The 20,827-nt window shown below is 42.2% G+C and overlaps 2 protein-coding genes and 1 pseudogene across 4 annotated transcripts; 1 reads left to right on the top strand and 2 right to left on the bottom strand.

Annotated features, from left to right (window-relative positions):
* The first annotated feature begins 1,078 nt into the window (after window positions 1–1,078).
* Window positions 1,079–9,244, top strand: LOC109869057 (rho-related GTP-binding protein RhoA-C). 3 transcript variants are annotated; one of them, XM_020458892.2, is made up of 5 exons: window positions 1,079–1,291; window positions 6,877–7,032; window positions 7,209–7,329; window positions 7,437–7,567; window positions 7,893–9,244. In XM_020458892.2, exons 2-5 carry the CDS (start codon window positions 6,877–6,879, stop codon window positions 8,064–8,066), a joined length of 582 nt encoding a protein of 193 aa, XP_020314481.1. In that variant the 5' UTR covers window positions 1,079–1,291; the 3' UTR covers window positions 8,067–9,244. The 3 variants fall into 3 exon arrangements, with proteins under 3 accessions (XP_020314481.1, XP_031659672.1, XP_031659673.1); XM_031803812.1 differs by having other exon boundaries at window positions 1,233–1,309; XM_031803813.1 differs by lacking the exon at window positions 1,079–1,291 and adding an exon at window positions 6,472–6,528.
* A 2,607-nt stretch (window positions 9,245–11,851) lies between these two features.
* On the bottom strand, window positions 11,852–14,843 carry LOC109869722 (nudix hydrolase 20, chloroplastic-like; annotated as a pseudogene).
* A 1,575-nt stretch (window positions 14,844–16,418) lies between these two features.
* LOC109869297 (troponin C, slow skeletal and cardiac muscles-like) lies at window positions 16,419–19,894 on the bottom strand. Its single transcript, XM_020459352.2, has 6 exons — window positions 19,767–19,894; window positions 18,014–18,044; window positions 17,762–17,908; window positions 17,327–17,441; window positions 17,047–17,183; window positions 16,419–16,840 (listed from the first exon to the last, which is right to left on the bottom strand). Exons 1-6 carry the CDS (start codon window positions 19,788–19,790, stop codon window positions 16,809–16,811), a joined length of 486 nt encoding a protein of 161 aa, XP_020314941.2. The 5' UTR covers window positions 19,791–19,894; the 3' UTR covers window positions 16,419–16,808.
* Window positions 19,895–20,827: the final 933 nt, after the last annotated feature.

Genomic DNA, 20,827 nt, shown 5'->3' with positions numbered 1-20,827 from the left:
GGGTGCACAGTAGTCATCAGCAATGTGCTGGTTATTGACAAACTTTAATTTGGTCTAATCACCATTTTGAAAGAAAAAGACATGGCTCTAAGTACCTACTGGTAACTAAGCAAGATAATGCACGTAACTGTGATGAATCAAAGCCTCACTGACAGCTGTTGTGCAGTATGTCCACGCTGAAGCATTCTGTATTAAACCTGATTGTCAGTCTTCAAGGATGCTCAAATTTGTCCACAGCACCTTATCACAACACATTCAAGGATAGGCTTCAGTTAAGCTCTTATGAAACTACCTAAAACGTCAAAGTTCCACCCCTGATTCTCAAATAGGGGACAGGGACCAAATCTAGTCCACAACATATTTTCATGTTGCTGGTTTAACATTTAGTAGATTAAGAGAGAGCCATTACAATTTGTAAAGATTGTGTTACAAAAACTATTTAAATATGTGCACGCATGACTAAGTCGCTTTGGATAAAAGCGTCTCATGAAAGATGTTCGTTATATGACTCAGCGCAAGAGTTCTCTACCCCTGTTAGGGAGATGTTATGATGTTCAGGTGTTGCATGTCATCGACTGTGCAGTCGTGCGCATCAGATCGCTATGGTCATGTTCCCCTGTTCGAACATTACTGATATATGCCAGATCTTACAATGATGCCTGGTTAGGTGTTTAACTTATCAACTAACCACATATGTTATAGCAATCTGGTGCACGACCGCACAGTCGATGACGTGACACGCAACCATTGGTTGATGCATGCAACGTCTGAGCAGGGGAACACGACCATGATGTGGTTAGCTGATTTGTTCAATACCTATCCAGGCGTTGTAAGATCTGGCATGCGTGTGCAATGTTGAAGGCTTTTCAATTAGCATGAGAAACATCTCTGTCCCTATTTCAACCATAATATTCCCATTGACCTTCATGATGCTGTCTCTACAGAGCATAAGCAAGCAATAACGTTTATACTACAATCACTTGACGTCACAACGCCTATTATTGATTTACTGCCGTATACAATTTTGCTTTGACCCCAAAATATCCTTACTTATTGTTGAAACCATATGGCTGGGGGAAACCTATCCACTCTTCACTTCCGTTTTTCCATTCACCGGTATACGTTTATCGAGTTGTTGGCTTAAATATCTGTCACTCATTAATTTGATGTTTCCTATTGGCTGGAGATCACGGGCTTAGGCGGATGTTATCGGCGTGGCACACTGTTGGGGCCGGATTGAAGGGTCGGACAGGAAAAGAGAGGGAAGGCGAGGACATCTGTAACGAAAACGGTACTAAAACGAGGAAATGTAACCTATTTATAACTTTGTTTGCTCACCTTGAAAATATATCATTTATTTAGTAAATATTTGAATGAGGCTTTAAATTTGTTTTCTGTAGGCAAGATGACATGAGGCTATAATACGAGAGACCGCTATTAGCTAACATTAGATAGCTACACTAGCTAGCATTAATGACGGAAACGAACGAACAATTGAAGTGAAAAGACTCCTTGTTTCAGACACCATCAGCCAGAGTTGGTCAGGAAAAGCTATCAGGTCATCATAGGCAGGTATACAGTGCTATCATCACCGTTGTGAAGTTAGCAACACACTGGTCTGGAAGCTAGCAACTCTTCGCACTTGCCAGTGCCTGGGCAAGACCTCTTGCTTTCCTGGGCAAGATCTCTAGCTTTCTAGCCAACTTGCTAGCCACCACTGACAAGTGACTTAATTTTCATAACCGTCGTCCACCGACCCAGCACATGTTACACTTGGGTGTTTTAAATGGGAAAATCGTTGTAACTAGCTATTTGTTTGTCCAATTAGCTAGTTAGTAGTTTGGGTGCGGCGTTTTGTTGTTGAGGCCATCCAGGTGGTGGCAAGCAGTGTCTTCTGCAGGTAGACTTCTCTTGGCTAGTTGTGATAGTGTCACTAGGTATTATGGCTAATTTCATGTGAACATGGAACAAAAAAAGTCCATACATGTATTTTACTGAAATTCAGTAGTTAGGCCTAGAAAGATGGCCAGTATTGGCGTTTTTATCTAAATTTCTAGTATTGGTTATTTGCGAAATAATTAACCAAGCGTTGGTTATCATAAATGTTTGGGTTTACAGGCCTCCAACAGTAATTGACTGAAAAGCACTGTGCAATGTTGCCTAACGAATCATACTGTGATACCCCTGGTTACACAGTCTGGGATTAATGCCATGCATTTGTTTGGAAAATGTCTACATGCTAGAATGTTGAATACAATTTAATTTGAATTTAATCTACCGGTTGTCTGTGTGGTTTGTCCTTTTGCTGATAGGAATTTGCGGATAGGAATTTGAGAAAAGTATCTACAGGGAGGTATAATTAAACCGACAACCATGTAAACACCTGCAAGACTTAGGGTAGTATGCATGCATTGCGGGCATGTCCTTCCGTCTTGTGCCCATGCTTCAGGTAAAGAGAAAACAATCCAGATCCACGTTTTGATGTCGGTTTAATAATACTTTCCTGTGAATAGTTAGTCAATTTTAAAGGTAGAAGGACAAAATCAGCGCACAAAGGGTAGAGTAAGTTCAAATGAAGATTATTCAACATTCTGACTTGTAAAGGGACTGTTTGGTATTGAGTGGAAGCTTCTACACTCTGATTCGTAGAGGCAATGTAGCCTCTTCGCTCCAGGAGACTTGTACACATTGGGCTCCCATCGCTGAAGGCTACATCCCTTATCCCCGAAAACATATTCATCAGCCCTTTACCTATTTCCAAGAAATTTCCCGTCACCGAAGGCAAATCTATAGCCTCATTCGGAATGCCTTACAATGGTTATACAACGTTTTCCAGAGCTTACCAAATTCATTCCATATTTCCCTAAAGGTGCAATGGGATCACGCTGGGATCTTGCATAGCAACTATTAGGGACTAGGGAGTGAGCTTCGGGAAATGTGGTTTTAAACTTATTTTACCGAAGTAGTAAACACATTGTATAACCCATACCGACTGGTAAGGTATTACAGTTTATAGATCTTACTTCAGTGACCTTTTTGTTTTTAGGAAATGGGTCAACCCAGAGGACTGGTAAATATGTTTAGGGGGATATGGGATGTAGCCTTCAGTGACGGTAGCCCACTGTGTACAGGTCTCCTGGAGCAAAGGGGCTACAGTGGGGCAAAAAAGTATTTAGTCAGCCACCAATTGTGCAAGTTCTCCCACTTAAAAAGATGAGAGGACTGTAATTTTCATCATAGGTACACTTCAACTATGACAGACCAAATTAGAAAAAAAATCCAGAAAATCACATTGTAGGATTTTTTATGCATTTCTTTGCAAATTATGGTGGAAAATAAGTATTTGGTCACCTACAAACCAGCAAGATTTCTGGCTCTCACAGACCTGTAACTTCTTCTTTAAGAGGCTCCTCTGTCCTCCACTCGTTACCTGTATTAATGGCACCTGTTTGAACTTGTTATCAGTATAAAAGACACCTGTCCACAACCTCAAACAGTCACACTCCAAACTCCACTATGGCCAAGACCAAAGAGCTGTCAAAGGACACCAGAAACAAAATTGTAGACCTGCACCAGGCTGGGAAGACTGAATCTGCAATAGGTAAGCAGCTTGGTTTGAAGAAATCAACTGTGGGAGCAATTATTAGGAAATGGAAGACATACAAGACCACTGATAATCTCCCTCGATCTGGGGCTCCACGCAAGATCTCACCCCGTGGGGTCAAAATGATCACAAGAACGGTGAGCAAAAATCCCAGAACCACACGGTCAAAGGTTAATGAAATACAAATGGTATAGAGAGAAATAGTCCTATAATTCCTATAATAACTACAACCTAAAACGTCTTACCTGGGGATATTGAAGAGTCATGAACCACCAGCTTTCATATGTTCTCATGTTCTGAGCAAGGAACTTAAATGTTAGCTTTCTTACATGGCACATATTGCACTTTTACTTTCTTTTCCAACACTTTGTTTTTGCATAATTTAAACCAAGTTGAACATGTTTAATTATTTGAGGCTAAATTGATTTTATTGATGTATTATATTAAGTTAAAATAAATGTTCATTCAGTATTCTTGTAATTGTCATTATTACAAAAACATTTTTTTTTAAATCATCCGATTAATCGGTATCGTTTTTTTTGGTCCTCCAATTATCGGTATCGGCGTTGAAAAATCATAATCGGTCGACCTCTAGACTAAACTGCTTGGAGTTACCCTGGATTGTAAACGGTCATGGTTAAAACATATTAATACAACAGTAGCTGATGGGGAGAAGTATGTCCATGATAAGGTGCTGCTCTACCTTCTTGACAGCACTGTCAACAAGGCAGGTCCTACAGGCCCTAGTTTTGTCTACTGTTCAGTCGTGTGGTCAGGTGCCACAAAACAAATTTGCAATTGGTTCAGAACAGGGCAGCACAGCTGGCCCTTGGATGTACACAGAGAGCTGTGATTAATAATATGCATGTCAATCTCTCCTGGCTCAAAGTGGAGGAGACATTGACTTCATCACTGCTTGTATTTATGAGAGGTATTGACATGTTGAATGCACCGAGCTGTCTGTCTAAACTACTGGCACACAGCTCGGACACCCATGCATACCCCACAAGACATGCCACGAGGCCTCTTCACAGTCCCCAAGTCTAGAACAGACTAGGGAAGGTGCACAGTACTAAATAGAGCCGTGACTACAAGGAACTCTATTCCACATCAAGTAGCTCGTGCAAGCAGTAATATTAGATTTTAAAAAACACCTTATGGAACAGTGGGGACCTTGAAGCAACACAAACATATTCACACACACACACACGATAGCATACGCACTATACATACACGTACATATGGATTCTGTACTGTATATATGTGGTGGAGTAGGGGCCTGAGGGCACATGGTCTGTGAATGTATTATAATGTTTTTAAAATGATATAAACTGCCTTAATTTTACCTGATTCCTGGAAGAGCTAATGGGGATCCATAATAAATACAACATTTTTACCATGAAGGCCTGATTCACGCATTCTCCTCTGAACAGTTAATGTTGATGTCTGCTACTTGAACTCTGACGCATTTATTTTGGTTGCAATCTGAGGCTGGTAACTCTAATGAATTTATCCTCTGCAGCAGAGGTAACTCTGGGGCTTCCTTTCCTGTGACGGTCCTCATGAGAGCCAATTTCATCATAGCACTTGATCGTTTTTGCGACTGCACTTGAAGAAACTTTCAAAGTTCTTAATGTTCCATATTGATTGACCTTCCTGTCTTAAAGTAATGATGGACTGTCTTTTCTCTTTGCTTATTTGAGCTGTTATTGCTATAATATGGACATTGGCTCAAACGCATTAAGAAGGAAAGAAATTCCACAAATTAACTAAGGCACACCTGTTAATTGAAATGCATTCCAGGTGACTACCTCATGAAGCTGGTTGAGATAATGCCAAGAGTGTGCAAAGCTGTCATCAAGGCAAAGGGTGGCTACTTTGAAGAATCTCAATATTTTGATTTGCATAACTTTTTGGGTTACATGATTCCATATGTGTTATTTTATAGTTTTGATGTCTTCACTATTATTCTACAATGTAGAAAATAGTACAAAAAAAACCCTGGAATGAGTAAGTGTGTCCAAATTTCAAATCAAATTGTATTGGTCACGTACACATGTTTAGCAGATGTTATTGAGACTGTAGTGAAATGCTAGCGCTTCTAGTTCCGACAGTGTAGCAATATCTAACAAGTAATATGTAACAATTCCACAACAAATACCTAATACACACATCTAAGTAAAGGAATGTAATAAGAATATATAAATGTATGGATGAGCAATGTCAGAGTGGCATAGGCTAAGATGCAATAGATGGTATAGAATACAGTATATACATATCAGATGAGTAATGTAAGATATGTAAACATTATTAAAGTGACTAGTGTTCCATTTATTAAAGTGGCCAATGATTTCAAGTCTATGTAGGCAGCAGCCTCTGCTGGCTGTTTAACAGTCTGATGGCCTTGAGAAGCTGTTTTTCAGTCTCTCAGTCCCAGCTTTGATGCACCTGTACTGACCTTGCCTTCTGGACAGTAGCGGGGTGAACAGGCAGTGGCTCGGGTGGTTGTTGTACTTGATTATCTTTTTTTTGCCCCCGGTGATGCTTTACACGTGGTCTGCGGTTGTGAGGCCGGTTGGACGTACTGCCAAATTCTTTGAAATGACGTTGGAGGTGGCTTATGGTAGAGAAATTAACATCAAATTCTATGGCAACAGCTCTGTCCTGCAGTCAGCATGCCAATTGCACGCTTCATCAAAACGTGGGGCATCTGTGGCGTTGTGTGACAAAATGGCACATTTTAGTGGCCTTTTATTGTTCCCAGCACAAGGTGCACCTGTGTAATGATCATGCTGTTTAATCAGCTTCTTGATATGCTACACCTGTCAGGTGGATAAATGCTAACTAACAGGCGTGGCAGGTAATGATTAGAGCGTTGGGCCAGTAACCGAAAGGTTGCTGGATTGAATCCCCGAGCTGGCAAGGTAAAAATCTGTCGTTCTGCCCCTAAACAAGGCAGTTAACCCACTGTTCCCCGATAGGCCGTCATTGTAAATAAGAATTTCTTAACTGACTAACCTGTTTTTATTTATTTATGTAACCTTTATTTAAACTAGGCATGTAAACCAATTTTGTGCACCGCATTTGAGAGAAATAAGCTTGTTGTGCTTCTGGAAAATGTCTGGGATATTGTATTACTACATATTGTCATTTTTTTTTCCTACAAATTTTGATTTGCTTGGTTGTGTTGCTATATTATCACTGTGAAATACAATAGGTTTTCAATAACATATTTGCCACTTTTTTTGCTGGATTTTTACATTGTCTTGCAGATGGCTGCGATCCGTAAGAAGCTGGTGATCGTGGGAGATGGTGCTTGTGGGAAGACCTGTCTGTTGATAGTCTTCAGTAAAGACCAGTTCCCTGAGGTCTACGTACCTACAGTGTTTGAGAACTATGTGGCAGATATTGAGGTGGACAGTAAGCAGGTGAGATTGTACGTTTAGTTACACAGTTTGCCATCAAGACACACTTTGAAGCACCCTTTTTATGTGGATGTCCTGTGGTTTACACATTTTGATAGGTAATAATTTATTCAGAGACAATTGCAGTTTGGCCAAACAGCAGTGTAACTGTGAATATCTGCTCTCCCTGTGAGTTCTAGGTGGAACTGGCCCTCTGGGACACAGCCGGACAGGAGGACTATGACAGACTAAGGCCTCTCTCCTACCCTGACACTGATGTCATCCTCATGTGCTTTTCCATAGATAGTCCTGACAGCTTGGGTAAGACCTTGGTGACTGTAATATTCATATTTGTCATACATGGTGAATGCAACAAATTATCGTATCACTTGCAGCAGTTTCCTAAAATGATCCTGTGTCTGAAACAGAGAATATCCCAGAGAAGTGGACCCCTGAAGTAAAGCACTTCTGTCCAAATGTGCCCATCATTCTTGTGGGTAATAAGAAGGACTTGCGGAATGATGAGCACACACGTCGGGAGTTAGCAAAAATGAAGCAGGTACAGGATGCATTATGAATTCTTATTATGTAATTTCATCAAGTAGACTCATTGCCCTGATCCATTGATGATATTGTTTTATTTAACATTGAAATTGAACAAACCATGTGCATTTGTTTTAAAGTGGTTGTGCTGCCTTATAAGCTACCTTCACTTAGTGTACTGTTGTCTAATTATACACCGGTTGAGGTTTTTGTTTTGTTCAGTTGGTTTATCCAACATGCTAGTTACGTTTTTGTTTGGCTTGTTGTAATGATTGGTGGTTTAGTTGTCAAAGGATGCCAACCATAGAATGCCTCTGAACACGTTTCCAACTCTGACACAGGAACCAGTGAAGCCAGAGGAGGGCCGGGACATGGCTAACCGCATCAACGCGTTTGGCTACTTGGAGTGCTCAGCCAAGACGAAAGACGGTGTGAGGGAGGTGTTTGAGATGGCCACCAGGGCGGCACTGCAGGCCAAGAAACGTGGCAAGAAGAATGCCTGTCTCCTGCTATAGAGAGCTGGGGAAAGACGGGAGGGGAGGGGTAAATAAATCAGGCCAAGGAAAATGCTGCACCCCTCTGTCTCCATCTGTGGAAGGGTGGGGGAGGTTCGAGGTGTGCAATGGAGAAAAATATAATTAACAAGGCCTAAGGAAATGGAGAAGGTCAAATGTAATGAAAAGGGGAGTTTACATTTTTAAGGCCAAGGTGGCCGTCAACGGCTTTCAGTATAAGATTATCGTATGGTTAAGATTTTTTATTGGGTCTTGGATGACTAGAAGGGTAGAGCAAAAAACACTATCTCTGGTAAACTTATGTCTGAGCGTGGTAGTGATCTCTGAGGGACAGGATAAGATTGGTGTTCTTGATCGGGTCAGAAACCCCAGCGCTATTGGCCTGGTTCATAGAGCGGAGCATCATCAGAGAAAAGGGGGAATCAGTTTCATTCTGATGTAATATGTTCTGACTCTCTGTGACCTCCTTGGCTTGCAGTGTGTCAGTGCTTGTCTTTAATTTCTGTCCAGCCATACCATAGGTGTTTATTTTCTTTGTTCTCCCTATGGATAGACTAACCCTATCCTTGTGTGGACCAGCACCTCCTATCATATTATTGGTCCAATCACATTGTTCACTTGATACAAGCAATTTTGATTTATTTAAATAGCTAAATGTTTTTATTTGCCTTTGACTATAGAATTCATATTAAAATGCATACAATAATGATACCAACTGATTTTTGTTAGTTTTATAAGCCTGTTCATAAATTGTAATGAGAAATTATTTTAGAATTTGGTTTTGTCACAAGTTGGGCTCAAGTCAGATAAAGATGTACATTTGATGTGGACTGTCAGACACGGGTTTGAAAGGGGAGTATGACTTTTGCATTAAGTGATACTAAGTTTAGCAAATTTTGGGTTTTGCAAATTTTGTATTTTCTGCTTGCAGATTGTTTTTGCCTGCATGCCAGGCTGTTATTGGGAGTGAGTTTTAAGTGTTGACCTATCTCACTCCCTCCAGTCCACCCCACACTCCATGTCTTTCTAACAACTGTTGATGATGGCTTATCCTATATCAGTTATGCATATTTAGCAGATCTAGTAACTTTAGAATGAAAGTTTAAGAATAAAATGCTTAAGGTAATTCATGAATAAGAATAAGATGTCAAACTATTAAATACAAGTAACTTCAAAAAGATCTCGTTCATTTGTGAGGGGGGAGGGGTGTTGTATACAAATGCATCCTCACATTTCCTCAGTCCTTTTAAATGTACTCTAAGAAAATACATTTATAGGGAATGATTGGTTGTATCGTTCTTTCATGATTCATGCCTTGACACAATCACAAGAAAATGTAAGACTTAAAAAACATTTCACAGAATAGATCAAGGCATCTAGGAAAAGAGTGGGTTTCCTGACGATGTCACCATTGCATAGTTTTCACTTCAGTATTTACAAAGTGTGGTATAGTCCGGTAACAAACTCCTTAATAGGGCTCTGGAAAAAAAATGCCATTTGTCTTGAATCCTCTGCTGTTGTTGGTGTTTAAAGAATTGACAATTGTACTACTGTTAATCTTTAGAACTATACTGAACAAAAATATAAATGCAACAACTACTGAGTAACAGTTCATACAAGGCAATCAGTCAATTTAAATAAATAAATTAGGCCCTAATCTATGGATTTCAAATGACTGGGAACACATATGCATCTGCTGGTCACAGACACCTTAAAAAAAGTAGGGCCGTGGATCAGAAAACCAGTCAGTATCTGGTGTGACCATTTGCCTCAAGCAGCGTGACACATCTCCTGCGCATAGAGTTTATCAGGCTTTTGTTTGTGGTGTCATGAAGTTGGCCTGTGGGTAAGGTTTATGACCCCCCCCCCCCCCCCCATAAATACCTTTCTCCCGTCTCTCGACTCTCCTGAAGAACTCTTGAATAGCCTTTGAACAGAGAATCTGGGAACATCAAACGGTGAGGGGAAAGGAACCATATTTCGGTAATAGAAACAGTTGAAAATATGTGTTGGTACTTAATGAATAGGATGTCAGTTCGGTTGTCATTTGAGACATGACTGATGACAGGATGACATAAACTGTATCTGGGAAAGTCTACACATTCTAGTTATCAGATTCACATGGAATTGTGCAATTTAAATGTTTGAATATGAAACTATTTGTGAAAAGATTAAATGTAATTTTAGCTTCCAAATGAGAGAATTGGGTTTTCATAAGTTGGAGCTCTGCTCAATCAGTGGCCCTGTGAAGAGACATGGGTTATAAAGTATGAAACACACCCTTCTCTCCCTCCACTATATAAGCCCTTTGACGAAAATGTAACCTTCTGTTCCGAGGACAATAGGACGATGGTCCATACATTAAAAAGGACTAACATGTCAACTACAGAACTAAGCCAACCTCAGCGTGAGCTTTGGTTGTGAATGGTATGAACTTTGAACTCTTATTCACTAAAGAAGTGAGACATCCTAGCCTGTTGAGTTAGCAACAGCAGCTGTAAATGTGGGCTAGGAAAGGGAGGACAACGTATCCAGTCTAACACACAACGAAGATATTACAACGTATCCAATTTACCACCAGAGACAATATTCCGAGGATAGGAAGATCTTTGTTGGCCAGCATCTACGACCAACCTACCGAAGCACAGCTCAGAATAAATATTTATTGCATTTTCCTTTTCCAAATAGGTGGTAATTTAGAATGCATAAGATACTGTATTTACGAAAGCATGGCTTCTCCCTTTGTTCCTCAGTCTTCCCGCTCTTTCACTCAAACCCAACCCCCTTTCCTTTGTGTAACCAGCCATCATGTCGGCTCCATCCACCAGGGACGTTTTCTATATGACATAATTTGCATTCTGTGTATATGTAATTCTGTGTGATCAGTTAGGTATTTAGAAAATAGATGATTAAACCCAATTTTGTATTGCTGAGTCAACTTGTTAGCCAGGGTTCGTGAAGATAACCAAGAATTTACAACTTTCAGATGAGACTGAAATAAGGTGCCGATTAATATTGACTGCTAATTGATCTACGTCTATAAGGGTTTATTCTGAAGATAAGAGCTCTATAAACACTCTTTCGTGGTGCCCCGACTTTCTAGTTAATTACATTTACATGATTAGCTCAATCAGGTAATATTAATTACAGAGAAAGGATTTTATAGAATAGCATGTCATATCACTTAATCCGACATAGCCAAAGACACGACAGTGTCCTGTGGAATGTTGTCACACTCATCTTTAATGGCTGTGCGAAGTTGCTGGATATTGGCGAAACTGACACACGCTGTCATACACTTAGATCCAGAGCATCCCAAACATGCTCAATGGGTGACATGTCTGGTGAGTATGCAGGCCATGGAAAAACTGGGACATTTTCACCTTCCACGAATTGTGTACAGATACATGGGGCTGTCCATTATCATGCTGAAACATGAGGTGATGGCTGCGGATGAATGGACCTCAGGATCTCGTCATGGTATCTCTGCACATCCAAATTGCCATTGATTGTGTTTGTTCGTAGCTTATGCCTGCCCAACCCATAACCCCACTGCCACCATGGGGCAGTCTGTTCACAATGACATTAGCAAACCACTCGCCCACAAGACGCCATACACGTGGCCTGCATTTGTGAGGCCGGTTGGATATACTGCCAAATTCTCTATAACAACTTTGAAGGCGTCTTATAGTAGAGAAATTAACATGAAATTATCTGGCAACCGCTCTGGTGGACATTCCTGCAGTCAGCATGCCAACTGCACGCATATTTTTGTTCAGTGTATGTTATCCTGTGTCATTTGTATACTGATACAAACCTGTGTCGGGTTGTATGAAGGAGTGTCCGATGAAGTCTAGGACCTCCATGGCACAGTTGGGCTTGAAGTCATCACTGACCAGCACTTCTTTCACCTGAAAACAACACATTGTAGGCCTACTTGAATTCCTTCTTTATGGGCCAGACATAAGAACCATCATGCAGGACTTGAGGTGCTCAAAAGTAGTGGTTGACCTTGTCCATGGAGTAGAGGTAGAACTCTTGTACCTCCCCTATCCTAAGCTTGAACTCATGAGGTAGTGGCCTAGTCAAACACAAAAGGGCTTTCTGGAAACACCCCCCCATCCTCATAAGTATAGCTATGAGAGAAGACACAGGGGAGATTGAAATACTGTGGATTAGAATGTAGGCCTATGTAAAAGCATGCAAAGAGACAGCATTCTCAATGAGACACTGCAGAGTGCTTGCCACTCCTGTTGAGGCATCAATCACCTCACTGCTCACATGGCACGCAGTTTCTGGTATGTCTGCTGGGATGCAGGCCTCCTGCTCACACTCCTTGATAAGGGTGTTTTCACACTGATACCTGCTACTAGACCCCCAGCTGCATGAAAATATGGTGGACGAGCATTATAAGCCACAGTTTGCCATTCACTGAAAATATGTAAAATATCAAATCAACAAGTGCTGACCAGGATGGCCCGTTTTTACAGGGTAGGTATGCTTGGTCAAGGATCATCATCCCACCCACCTCTGGAGTTCCCCATTTTCATCCTGACAGTACCCATTAATATGGACTCCATACCGTTTCACTCCAAAAAGGCATACAAAGACAATGTTAATGGGGCATGCAATGGCAGGGAAATTGTTTCTATTGTTATTGTCTAGGCAAGGCCTTACTTGCGGCCGATATCTACGTACACATTAATGAATCATTTTCCTGCCTCATGATGCTATGTGGCTTATAAGAAATCCCGCTATGCCCTCAGATGAACCATCAAACAAGCAAAGCGTCAATATAGGATTAAGATTGAATCCTACTACACCAGCTCTGACGCTCGTCGGATGTGGCAGGGCTTGAAAACTATTATGGGCTACAAAGGGAAACCCAGACGTGAGCTGCCCAGTGACGCGAGCCTATCAGACGAGCTAAATGCCTTTTATGCTTGCTTCGAGGCAAGCAACACTGAAGCATGCACGAGAGCCCCAGCTGTTCTGGATGTCTGTGTGATAACGCTCTCGGTAGTCGATGTGAACAAAACCTTTAAACAGGTCAACATTCAAAAAGCCGCTGGGCCAGACGGATTAACAGGACGTGTACTCAAAGCATGCGCGGACCAACTGTCAAGTGTCTTCACTGTCATTTTCAACCTCTCCCTGACCGAGTCTGTACCTACATGTTTCAAGCAGACCACCATAGTCCCTGTGCCCAAGGAAGCAAATGTAACCTGCCTAAGTTATTAAAGCCACGTGGCACTCACATCAGTAGCCATGAAGTGCTTTGAAAGGCTGGTCATGGCTCACATCAACAGCATCCTCCTGGACACCCTAGACCCACTCCAATTCACATACAACAGATCCACAGATGACAAAATCTCATTCGCACTCCACACCTCCCTTTCTCACCTGGACAAAAGGAACACTTATGTGAGAATGCTGTTCATCGACTACAGCTCAGCGTTCAACACCATAGTGCCCATGAAGCTAATCACTAAGCTAAGGACTCTGGGACTAAACACCTCCCTCTGCAACTGGATCCTGGACTTCCTGACGGGCCGGGCCGCCCTCAGGTGGTAAGAGTATGTAACAATACGTCTGCCACGCTGATCCTTAACACTGGGGCCCCTCAGGGGTGTGTATTTAGTCCCTTCCTGTATTCCCTGTTCACCCACAACTGCGTGGCCAAACACAACTCCAACACCATCATTATGTTTGCTGATGACACAACAGTGGTAGGCCTGATCCCTGACAACAATGAGACAGCCTATAGGGAGGAGGTCAGAGAACTGGCAGTATGGTGCCAGGACAACAACTTCTCCCTCAATGTGAGCAAGACAAAGGAGCTGATCGTGGACTACAGGAAAAGGCGGGCCGAACAGGCCCCCATTAACATCGACAGGGCTGTAGTGGAGCGGATCGAGAGTTTCAAGTTCCTTGGTGTCCACATCACCAACGAACTATCATGGTCCAAACATACCAACACAGTCATGAAGACAAAACCTTTTCCCCCTCAGCAGACTGAAAAGATTTGGCATGGGCCCCCAGATCCTCAAAAGGTTCTACAGCTGCATAATCGAGAGCATCCTGACCGGTTGCATCCCCGCCTGGTATGGCAACTGCCCGGCATCTGACCGTAAGGCGCTACAGAGGCTAGTACTAATGGCCCAGTACATCACTGGGGCCAAGCTTCCTGCCATCCAGGACCTATATAATAGTAATGTCAGAGGAAAGCCCAGGAAATTGTCAGAGACTCCAGTCACCCAAGTTATAGACTGTTTTCTTTGCTACTGCACAGCAAGCGGTACTGTAGCGCCAAGTCTAGGACCAAAAGGCTCCTCAACAGCTTCTACCCCCAAGCCATTAGACTGCTGAACAATTCATAAAAATCGTCACCGGACAATTTACATTGACCCCCCCCCCCACTTGTACACTGCTGCTACTCGCTGTTTGTTTGTTACCCTATGCATAGTCACTTCACCCCCACATACATGTACAGATTACCTCAACTAGCCTGTACCCCTGCACACTGACTCGGTACCGGTGCCCCCTGTAAATAGCCTCATTATTGTTATTCTTATTGTGTTACTTTTTATTATTACTTTTTATCTTAGCCTACTTGGTAAATATTTTCTTCTTCTTGAACTGCACTGTTGGTTAAGGGCTTGTAATTAAGCATTTTACGGTAAAGTCTACACTTGCTGTATTCGGCGCATGTGGCAACTAAAGTTTGATTTGAGATCTCTCCATACACATTAGTGGAGTGTCGCAGACTCTGGGCATTACTTCATAAATCTATAGAAGAGGCACAAATATATAATTTTAAGTGTATAAATGTCACATTTCTGAGTTTGGTTTAATTCTCAGAATATATTATAGTGCACTTTCCCTCTCATCTCATCTCTCCATCCTTTCAAGACGGTCAGTGAGCCTTCCCTCCGAAGTGACAGAATCTACAGCCTCTGACCTCCTAAAGGAGTCACATTTTTGGCACAGACTAATAGCGCCGCCGTGTGGTGGATTGAAGAGGTTGGAAATGTACTCAAAATGGACGCCACTTTTGCAAGGCACCCGACCAACTTGCTCTCCTCCCACCCCAAACCGAAGGAAAGTGGTGCGACTGGAGCCTGGGTAACACAATCAAATGTTGCCTTCTAGAGAGATGCGTTGTAGTATAGGCTAGAATGATAACTAGTAGTAAATTCGCTATTAAACACACATAGCTAGCCACAGCTTGTCATTCCCTCCCATATACCACAATAGTTTCACTCTAAACTGGCGAATAAAAGTTATTCATTCCGCGAAGCACCTGGAGCATTTGAGGATTTGAGCATTCCAGGTAGTCATTATTTATTTTTACCTTGGTTGCTTCCACGAGTCCAATGCTATTACGAATGGTACAATTTAGACAACAATATGTTATGATTTCATTAGCTAGTAATATTTTCAGTGTGGTGAATCTGATGTTGCCTACGTCATATATTATCTCATCAGCGCATTGATTTGGCACAAAACCAGTGACGAATATAAACATTGTGCAAAAGACGCGCATGATTCGATACATCTCCATTGGTTGAAACCAGCTTCTGTAGCAGATGCGTTCTCGGATGCCCTCTGTTATTTTGACTTTTTCACATGGGCTCTGTCCTGTAAACCCACCCAAGAAATGAAGATACTTAAAATTTTCCATAACATATTTAAGCAATAAGGCACGAGGGGTGTGGTATAGGGCCAATATAGCACGGCTAAGGGCTGTTCTTATGCATGAAGCATCGCGGAGTGTATATTGGCCATATACCAGAAACCCCAGAGGTGCCTTATTGCTATTATAAACTGGTTACCAACGTAATTAGAACAGTAAAAAAAAATGTTTTCTCATACCCATGGTATAAGGTCTGATATACCAACGCTGTCAGCCAATCAGCATTCAGGCCTCGTACTAATGTGAGATATTTAATCTGTGTGTGTGTGTGTGTTTCACACAATGATAAAGTGATACCTGGTGTTAACCCCTGCAAATCTTGGAATTTGTCACTTATCTCAAGAGCCTTACCAGGCCTATATTGTGCCCTTTATACAGCAATGACCCATTGTGCTATGGGATCTTGGTGGTAGTAGCAAATATTCAAACGATAACTTTGAAGACCGAAGTGGAGAAGGGTTCCATGTGAACAGCAGTTGAACATGGGTCAGTCGTCCTAAGAGATGGGCGAACACCGTTCGGAAGGGAGGGGCAATGGCCTCCGTCGCTATTCCTTTGTTCTACAATACAATGCAATTCAATACAATAACATACAATACAATGGTGATAAGCAATCCTGTTGATATCAATTTGTTTGAATTGAAGACTCATCTGGATTACTGAAAATCTTTCTTTATTGAAAATATACAGTATTGTGGAGAAGAGTGTTTCCTCCCCTAGGTTAAAATTTCAAATAAAATATTATAGGATTATGGGGGGTTAAATCAATTTGTAGTTCAGAAATTCACTTCAAGGACATAACAAGACCTATTATCTTTAAGGTCCCTTAATAATGCTATGGATAAAAACTAGACCACATTCAAGATGTCAACCAAGGCCGATACACATTGAGGATATAACACATGTTTAGTGGTAGATGGAGCCAAGCAGAAAGAGGTTTTTATTTCAATGTTGTCCAACGTATTCAGGCAATAATGTGATGGTCAGAGCTAAGAGGAGGTATGAGTATTTTCCCGGGCTGAGAGTTCATGAATCTTTGGAGTCCTTTACTCAACCCCCTTCATGAATTCCAGGAACTCTGTGGAAGAGAATGACACCCACAGCTCATGATGGACAATTTCTTATTGACTGCCTGGATTTGAACTGTGAAATGTTTTGAATGGATTACCTAGACTAGTGTCATTGGTACATGTAGCTGACAAAAACAAACTAACAATTACACATTCTGGAAGTCCCAGCCTGATCTTTTGTCTAAAATTATTACTGTTGGACCTCTTGTCTTACCATCATAATCAATCTTTCCGTCATTATTTTTGTCTCCATCCTTCATGAGCTCTTCGATGTCATCCTCAGTGATGGCCTCTCCAGTTGACTCCAGCATGGTTTTCAGCTCCTCCAAATCAATGTAGCCATCTCCGTTTCTGTAAGCAGCATCAATGAGTACACATATCCCTGACAACATTGACATTACTTTTTTAGTTTTCTATATTTTTGTCTTTATAGGTTCTTGGCAGAGTAAGCACAAATGTTTTTTGGCAGCCACTTTGCTTGATATTAGCCTTACTTGTCGAACATGCGGAAAAGTTCAGCCAACTCCTCCTCTGATTTTCCTTTGCTCTCCTCCTTCATGCAGCGCACCATCATCACCAGGAACTCATCAAAGTCTACTGTCCCGCTACCTGTAACCCCCCCAACGCACGCACGCACGCACGCACACACACACACACACACACACACACACACACACACACACACACACACACACACACACACACACACACACACACACACACACACACACACACACACACACAGTGTCTTAATGCTGAAACATAGTAATGTGATGACTTCAAAATTAACATTTCATACCAGTCTGAAAACTATGTATGAACCACTCCTCAGGCTACCTGGACCTAATGACTTTGCCTAAGGTTAATTCATATTGAAGTGAGGGGATGTAGTATTGTGTGTTGATATGTTTGTATCCATGGTGACGCACCATCCTCATCCACCTCATCTATCATCTCCTGCAGCTCCTCTGGGGTGGGGTTCTGCCCCAGCATTCTCATCACTTTCCCCAACTCCTTGGTGCTGATGCAGCCGTCCTCTGCTCCCTGACATGCAATGTCAAAGGCTGCCTTAAACTCTGTGGGGACATAGTGGTGAGAAGCAGATTAAATGGATCTTATGGGTATTACTAGTGCTTCTCCACAGACATGAATGATGCAAAATTACAAAAACCAAGACTCACCATTTTTCTGCTCTTCTGTTAAGTTCTCAACCTGAAGGGAACAGTAGGGAAAGTTACATATTGTATGCAATTTACTCACGTTGATAGACATGGTATAGTACTTTTGAACTCATCTTAGTCTACTTTATGTGCCTAAATTATGCAGATTGGTTTGCCTCTTTGACATTTATGTTTGACAAATTGATGACTCATAGTTGGACCACACTGGAGGCCATTGGTGGCCATTTCCTCATTGTCTTGTCTCTCTTCACCTTGGTATGCAGTCAGCCCTGAGCCCTCACAGTGTGTAATATATTCCATCAGTACCCCAGCCCCTTCTCCCTCTTGTTGAACTCAGCCCAAAACCTGTGGAGCACAGACCCCTACCCATGGTGCAGTCTGACTGAAATGTCACGCTGCTTTCTTCACCTCCTATTCTTGTATTGTGGCGAGGGGGGCTCTGGCACAGATTCTGCTGACAGACATTTGTTTGAGCCGACAGCTGTCTACTCTCTTCCTCTTCCTAACTGTCCTTTGTTCTATGTTGTCAGGCAGAGAAATGCCAGAAATCCCATCTAACCTCACATTACGTCATCTGGGTACTCAGAAAAGATAATGCTGAGCTCAAATGTTCATAATGTCTTGGCAATGAGCTTTTTGTTGTGCAGTTCACATTTAATCGACCTTTTCAGAATAGCTGTCCTCATAGAACATGGCCAACTTTGTGTTTAACCTTGATGAATCTTGGCACTTGTTAGTTGTTCATTGAAAAGATACAATGTTGAATTTCCATTGACTTTACAACTCTCTTGGTGAGATCATTTATTCATACACTGTGAACTCTAATTTTAGAAGGACAATGACCTTTTTCTCAGAGGGACAATAATGGTCAACACATTCAGAAAAGTTCTGCTGGCCCTTCTTGATTACTCTCCTCTATAAAAAGATGGTGTTGAATGACACTTTCACATGAGTTGCTTTCCCATCATATGACCATGTTTAGTTGGGTCTTGACACTCAATATTACTGCACTTACTTTGACCAATCAACGTCAAGGTGGGAACATGTCTATGTGACTACCAATCCCTTTCCTTTGACGAGTACTTGGTTTGTCAAAGGTACCTTGGGTATACTGAAATCATAATTAACAACTCGGTAGCTCTCGTGAAATATATCTTGAATTGAGGTTGACTGGTAAAAACATTTCTCGCTTCTCACAGCTCTTGAACGCGGATTAGGGCTTTTTGACATCATCAACGTCTAATTCAGTTGAACAACTAGAGATGACTTTCCTCAGGGCCCATTAACCTCTAATCACCTCTGGCTTGTATCCAGAGAGTGTACTGTAAATATAATGTGAGCTGGAGCATATAGCCATTGTGTGAAATGTGTTAAACATAACACCACAGTCATGACGGGCTGTTATTTTCACATATTCATGTTGACCTTGTGCCTGAACAGATATACCCCCGTCCACAACCTGAGCCAACAAACCGGCAAGAAAAGGCACGTGATTTCATAACAGTGCCTTGATTTTTACTCAGCCGCAGTACACCCAGGTACGCCAATGAATGAAGATTGAGATCATTAGTCCCTCCTTCCTCCCTAGTATATCAGATGAAGACTTCTAGCTGACCTCAGCCAATTGATTCTAACTGTAATGTGAATGTGCGGTGAAAAAGACGGTCTATTATCCCAGACAAAAACCTTCTGGCATCCTCCTGTGTCAACTGACCCCACAACCTGCAGGTTTTGTCCCTGTGTCTGTACTCACCGCTGCCTTGTATACATCATCCATGGCTGCTGGCCTGACTTTGTCTCTGTCTCAGTCACTGGAACACACTGACGCTCCCACAAACGCCTCAGACACAGGACAAAGGATAGAAGCAACACCTGCCCCAGCCTTTATTGTTAGGGGCGTGTGGTGTTTAAAAAAACTTCTGACCCTCTCTCTGCGTCATCCCACTGTTCTCATCAGAAGAGAGAGAGAGTGAGAACTATAAATAGAGGACGAACCGAGATGGTCCAACAATAGGAGAGCCTAGGCCACAGCACCTAAATTGGTGATATTTATTGTCTCCAAGCTAGATCTGGAGCAAATGGAGCAAAAGTTTTTTTAAGGATATCAAATCAATACACTTCTTTGTATTTCCCCCTGCGGTTGTTCTGGACATTTTTTTTGTGAAAAATAATGATATTTCACAGACAAGATTTTGTGTTTGTTGGGGATTTGGTGGCCTTTCTACACTGTGGTCTGTGGGGAAAGAATCAGTGTCTTCCAGCAGGGATCCTGTACTTCTTATGTGTTGTACCTGTACCTTTATCTCTCATTCGGCTATGGAGATAATAGTGTATGAAGTTTTGTGCCAACAAAAAAGGGGTTAAATATGTGTCATAAAAATATACAGTTGAAGTCGAAAGTTTACATACACTTAGGTTGGAGTCATTAAAAATCAACCACTCTTAAGGGCGCTGTACTGCAGCGCCAGCTGTGCCACCAGAGACTCTGGGTTCGCGCCCATGCTCTGTCGTAACCGGCCGCGACCGGGAGGTCCGTGGGGCGACGCACAATTGGCCTAGCGTCGTCCGGGTTAGGGAGGGGTTGGCCGGTAGGGATATCCTTGTCTCATCGCACACCAGCGACCCCTGTGGCGTGCCGGGCGCAGTGTGCGCTAACCAAGGTTGCCAGGTGCACGGTGTTTCCTCCGACACATTGGTGCGCCTGGATTCCGGGTTGGATGTGCGCTGTGTTAAGAAGCAGTGCGGCTTGGTTGGGTTGTGTATCGGAGAACGCATGACTTTCAACCTTCGTCTCTCCCGAGCCCGTACGGGAGT

Source organism: Oncorhynchus kisutch, linkage group LG24, assembly GCF_002021735.2.
Source record: "Oncorhynchus kisutch isolate 150728-3 linkage group LG24, Okis_V2, whole genome shotgun sequence".
NCBI classification, from domain to species: Eukaryota; Metazoa; Chordata; class Actinopteri; order Salmoniformes; family Salmonidae; genus Oncorhynchus; species Oncorhynchus kisutch.
Note: the sequence above shows the minus strand (reverse complement) of the source record. Positions and strands in the feature narration are given on the sequence as shown.

Coding starts and splice junctions, on each gene's coding strand:
- LOC109869057 (XM_020458892.2), top strand. CDS start 6,877: ATGGCTGCGATCCGTAAGAAGCTGGTGATCGTGGGAGATGGTGCTTGT. Junction 7,033..7,208: donor TTGAGGTGGACAGTAAGCAG/GTGAGATTGTAC, acceptor TGTGAGTTCTAG/GTGGAACTGGCCCTCTGGGA. Junction 7,568..7,892: donor AGTTAGCAAAAATGAAGCAG/GTACAGGATGCA, acceptor ACTCTGACACAG/GAACCAGTGAAGCCAGAGGA.
- LOC109869297 (XM_020459352.2), bottom strand. CDS start 19,790: ATGGATGATGTATACAAGGCAGCG. Junction 17,909..18,013: donor AACAGAAGAGCAGAAAAATG/GTGAGTCTTGGT, acceptor ATGTCCCCACAG/AGTTTAAGGCAGCCTTTGAC. Junction 16,841..17,046: donor CGGAAAGATTGATTATGATG/GTAAGACAAGAG, acceptor TCTCTTCCACAG/AGTTCCTGGAATTCATGAAG.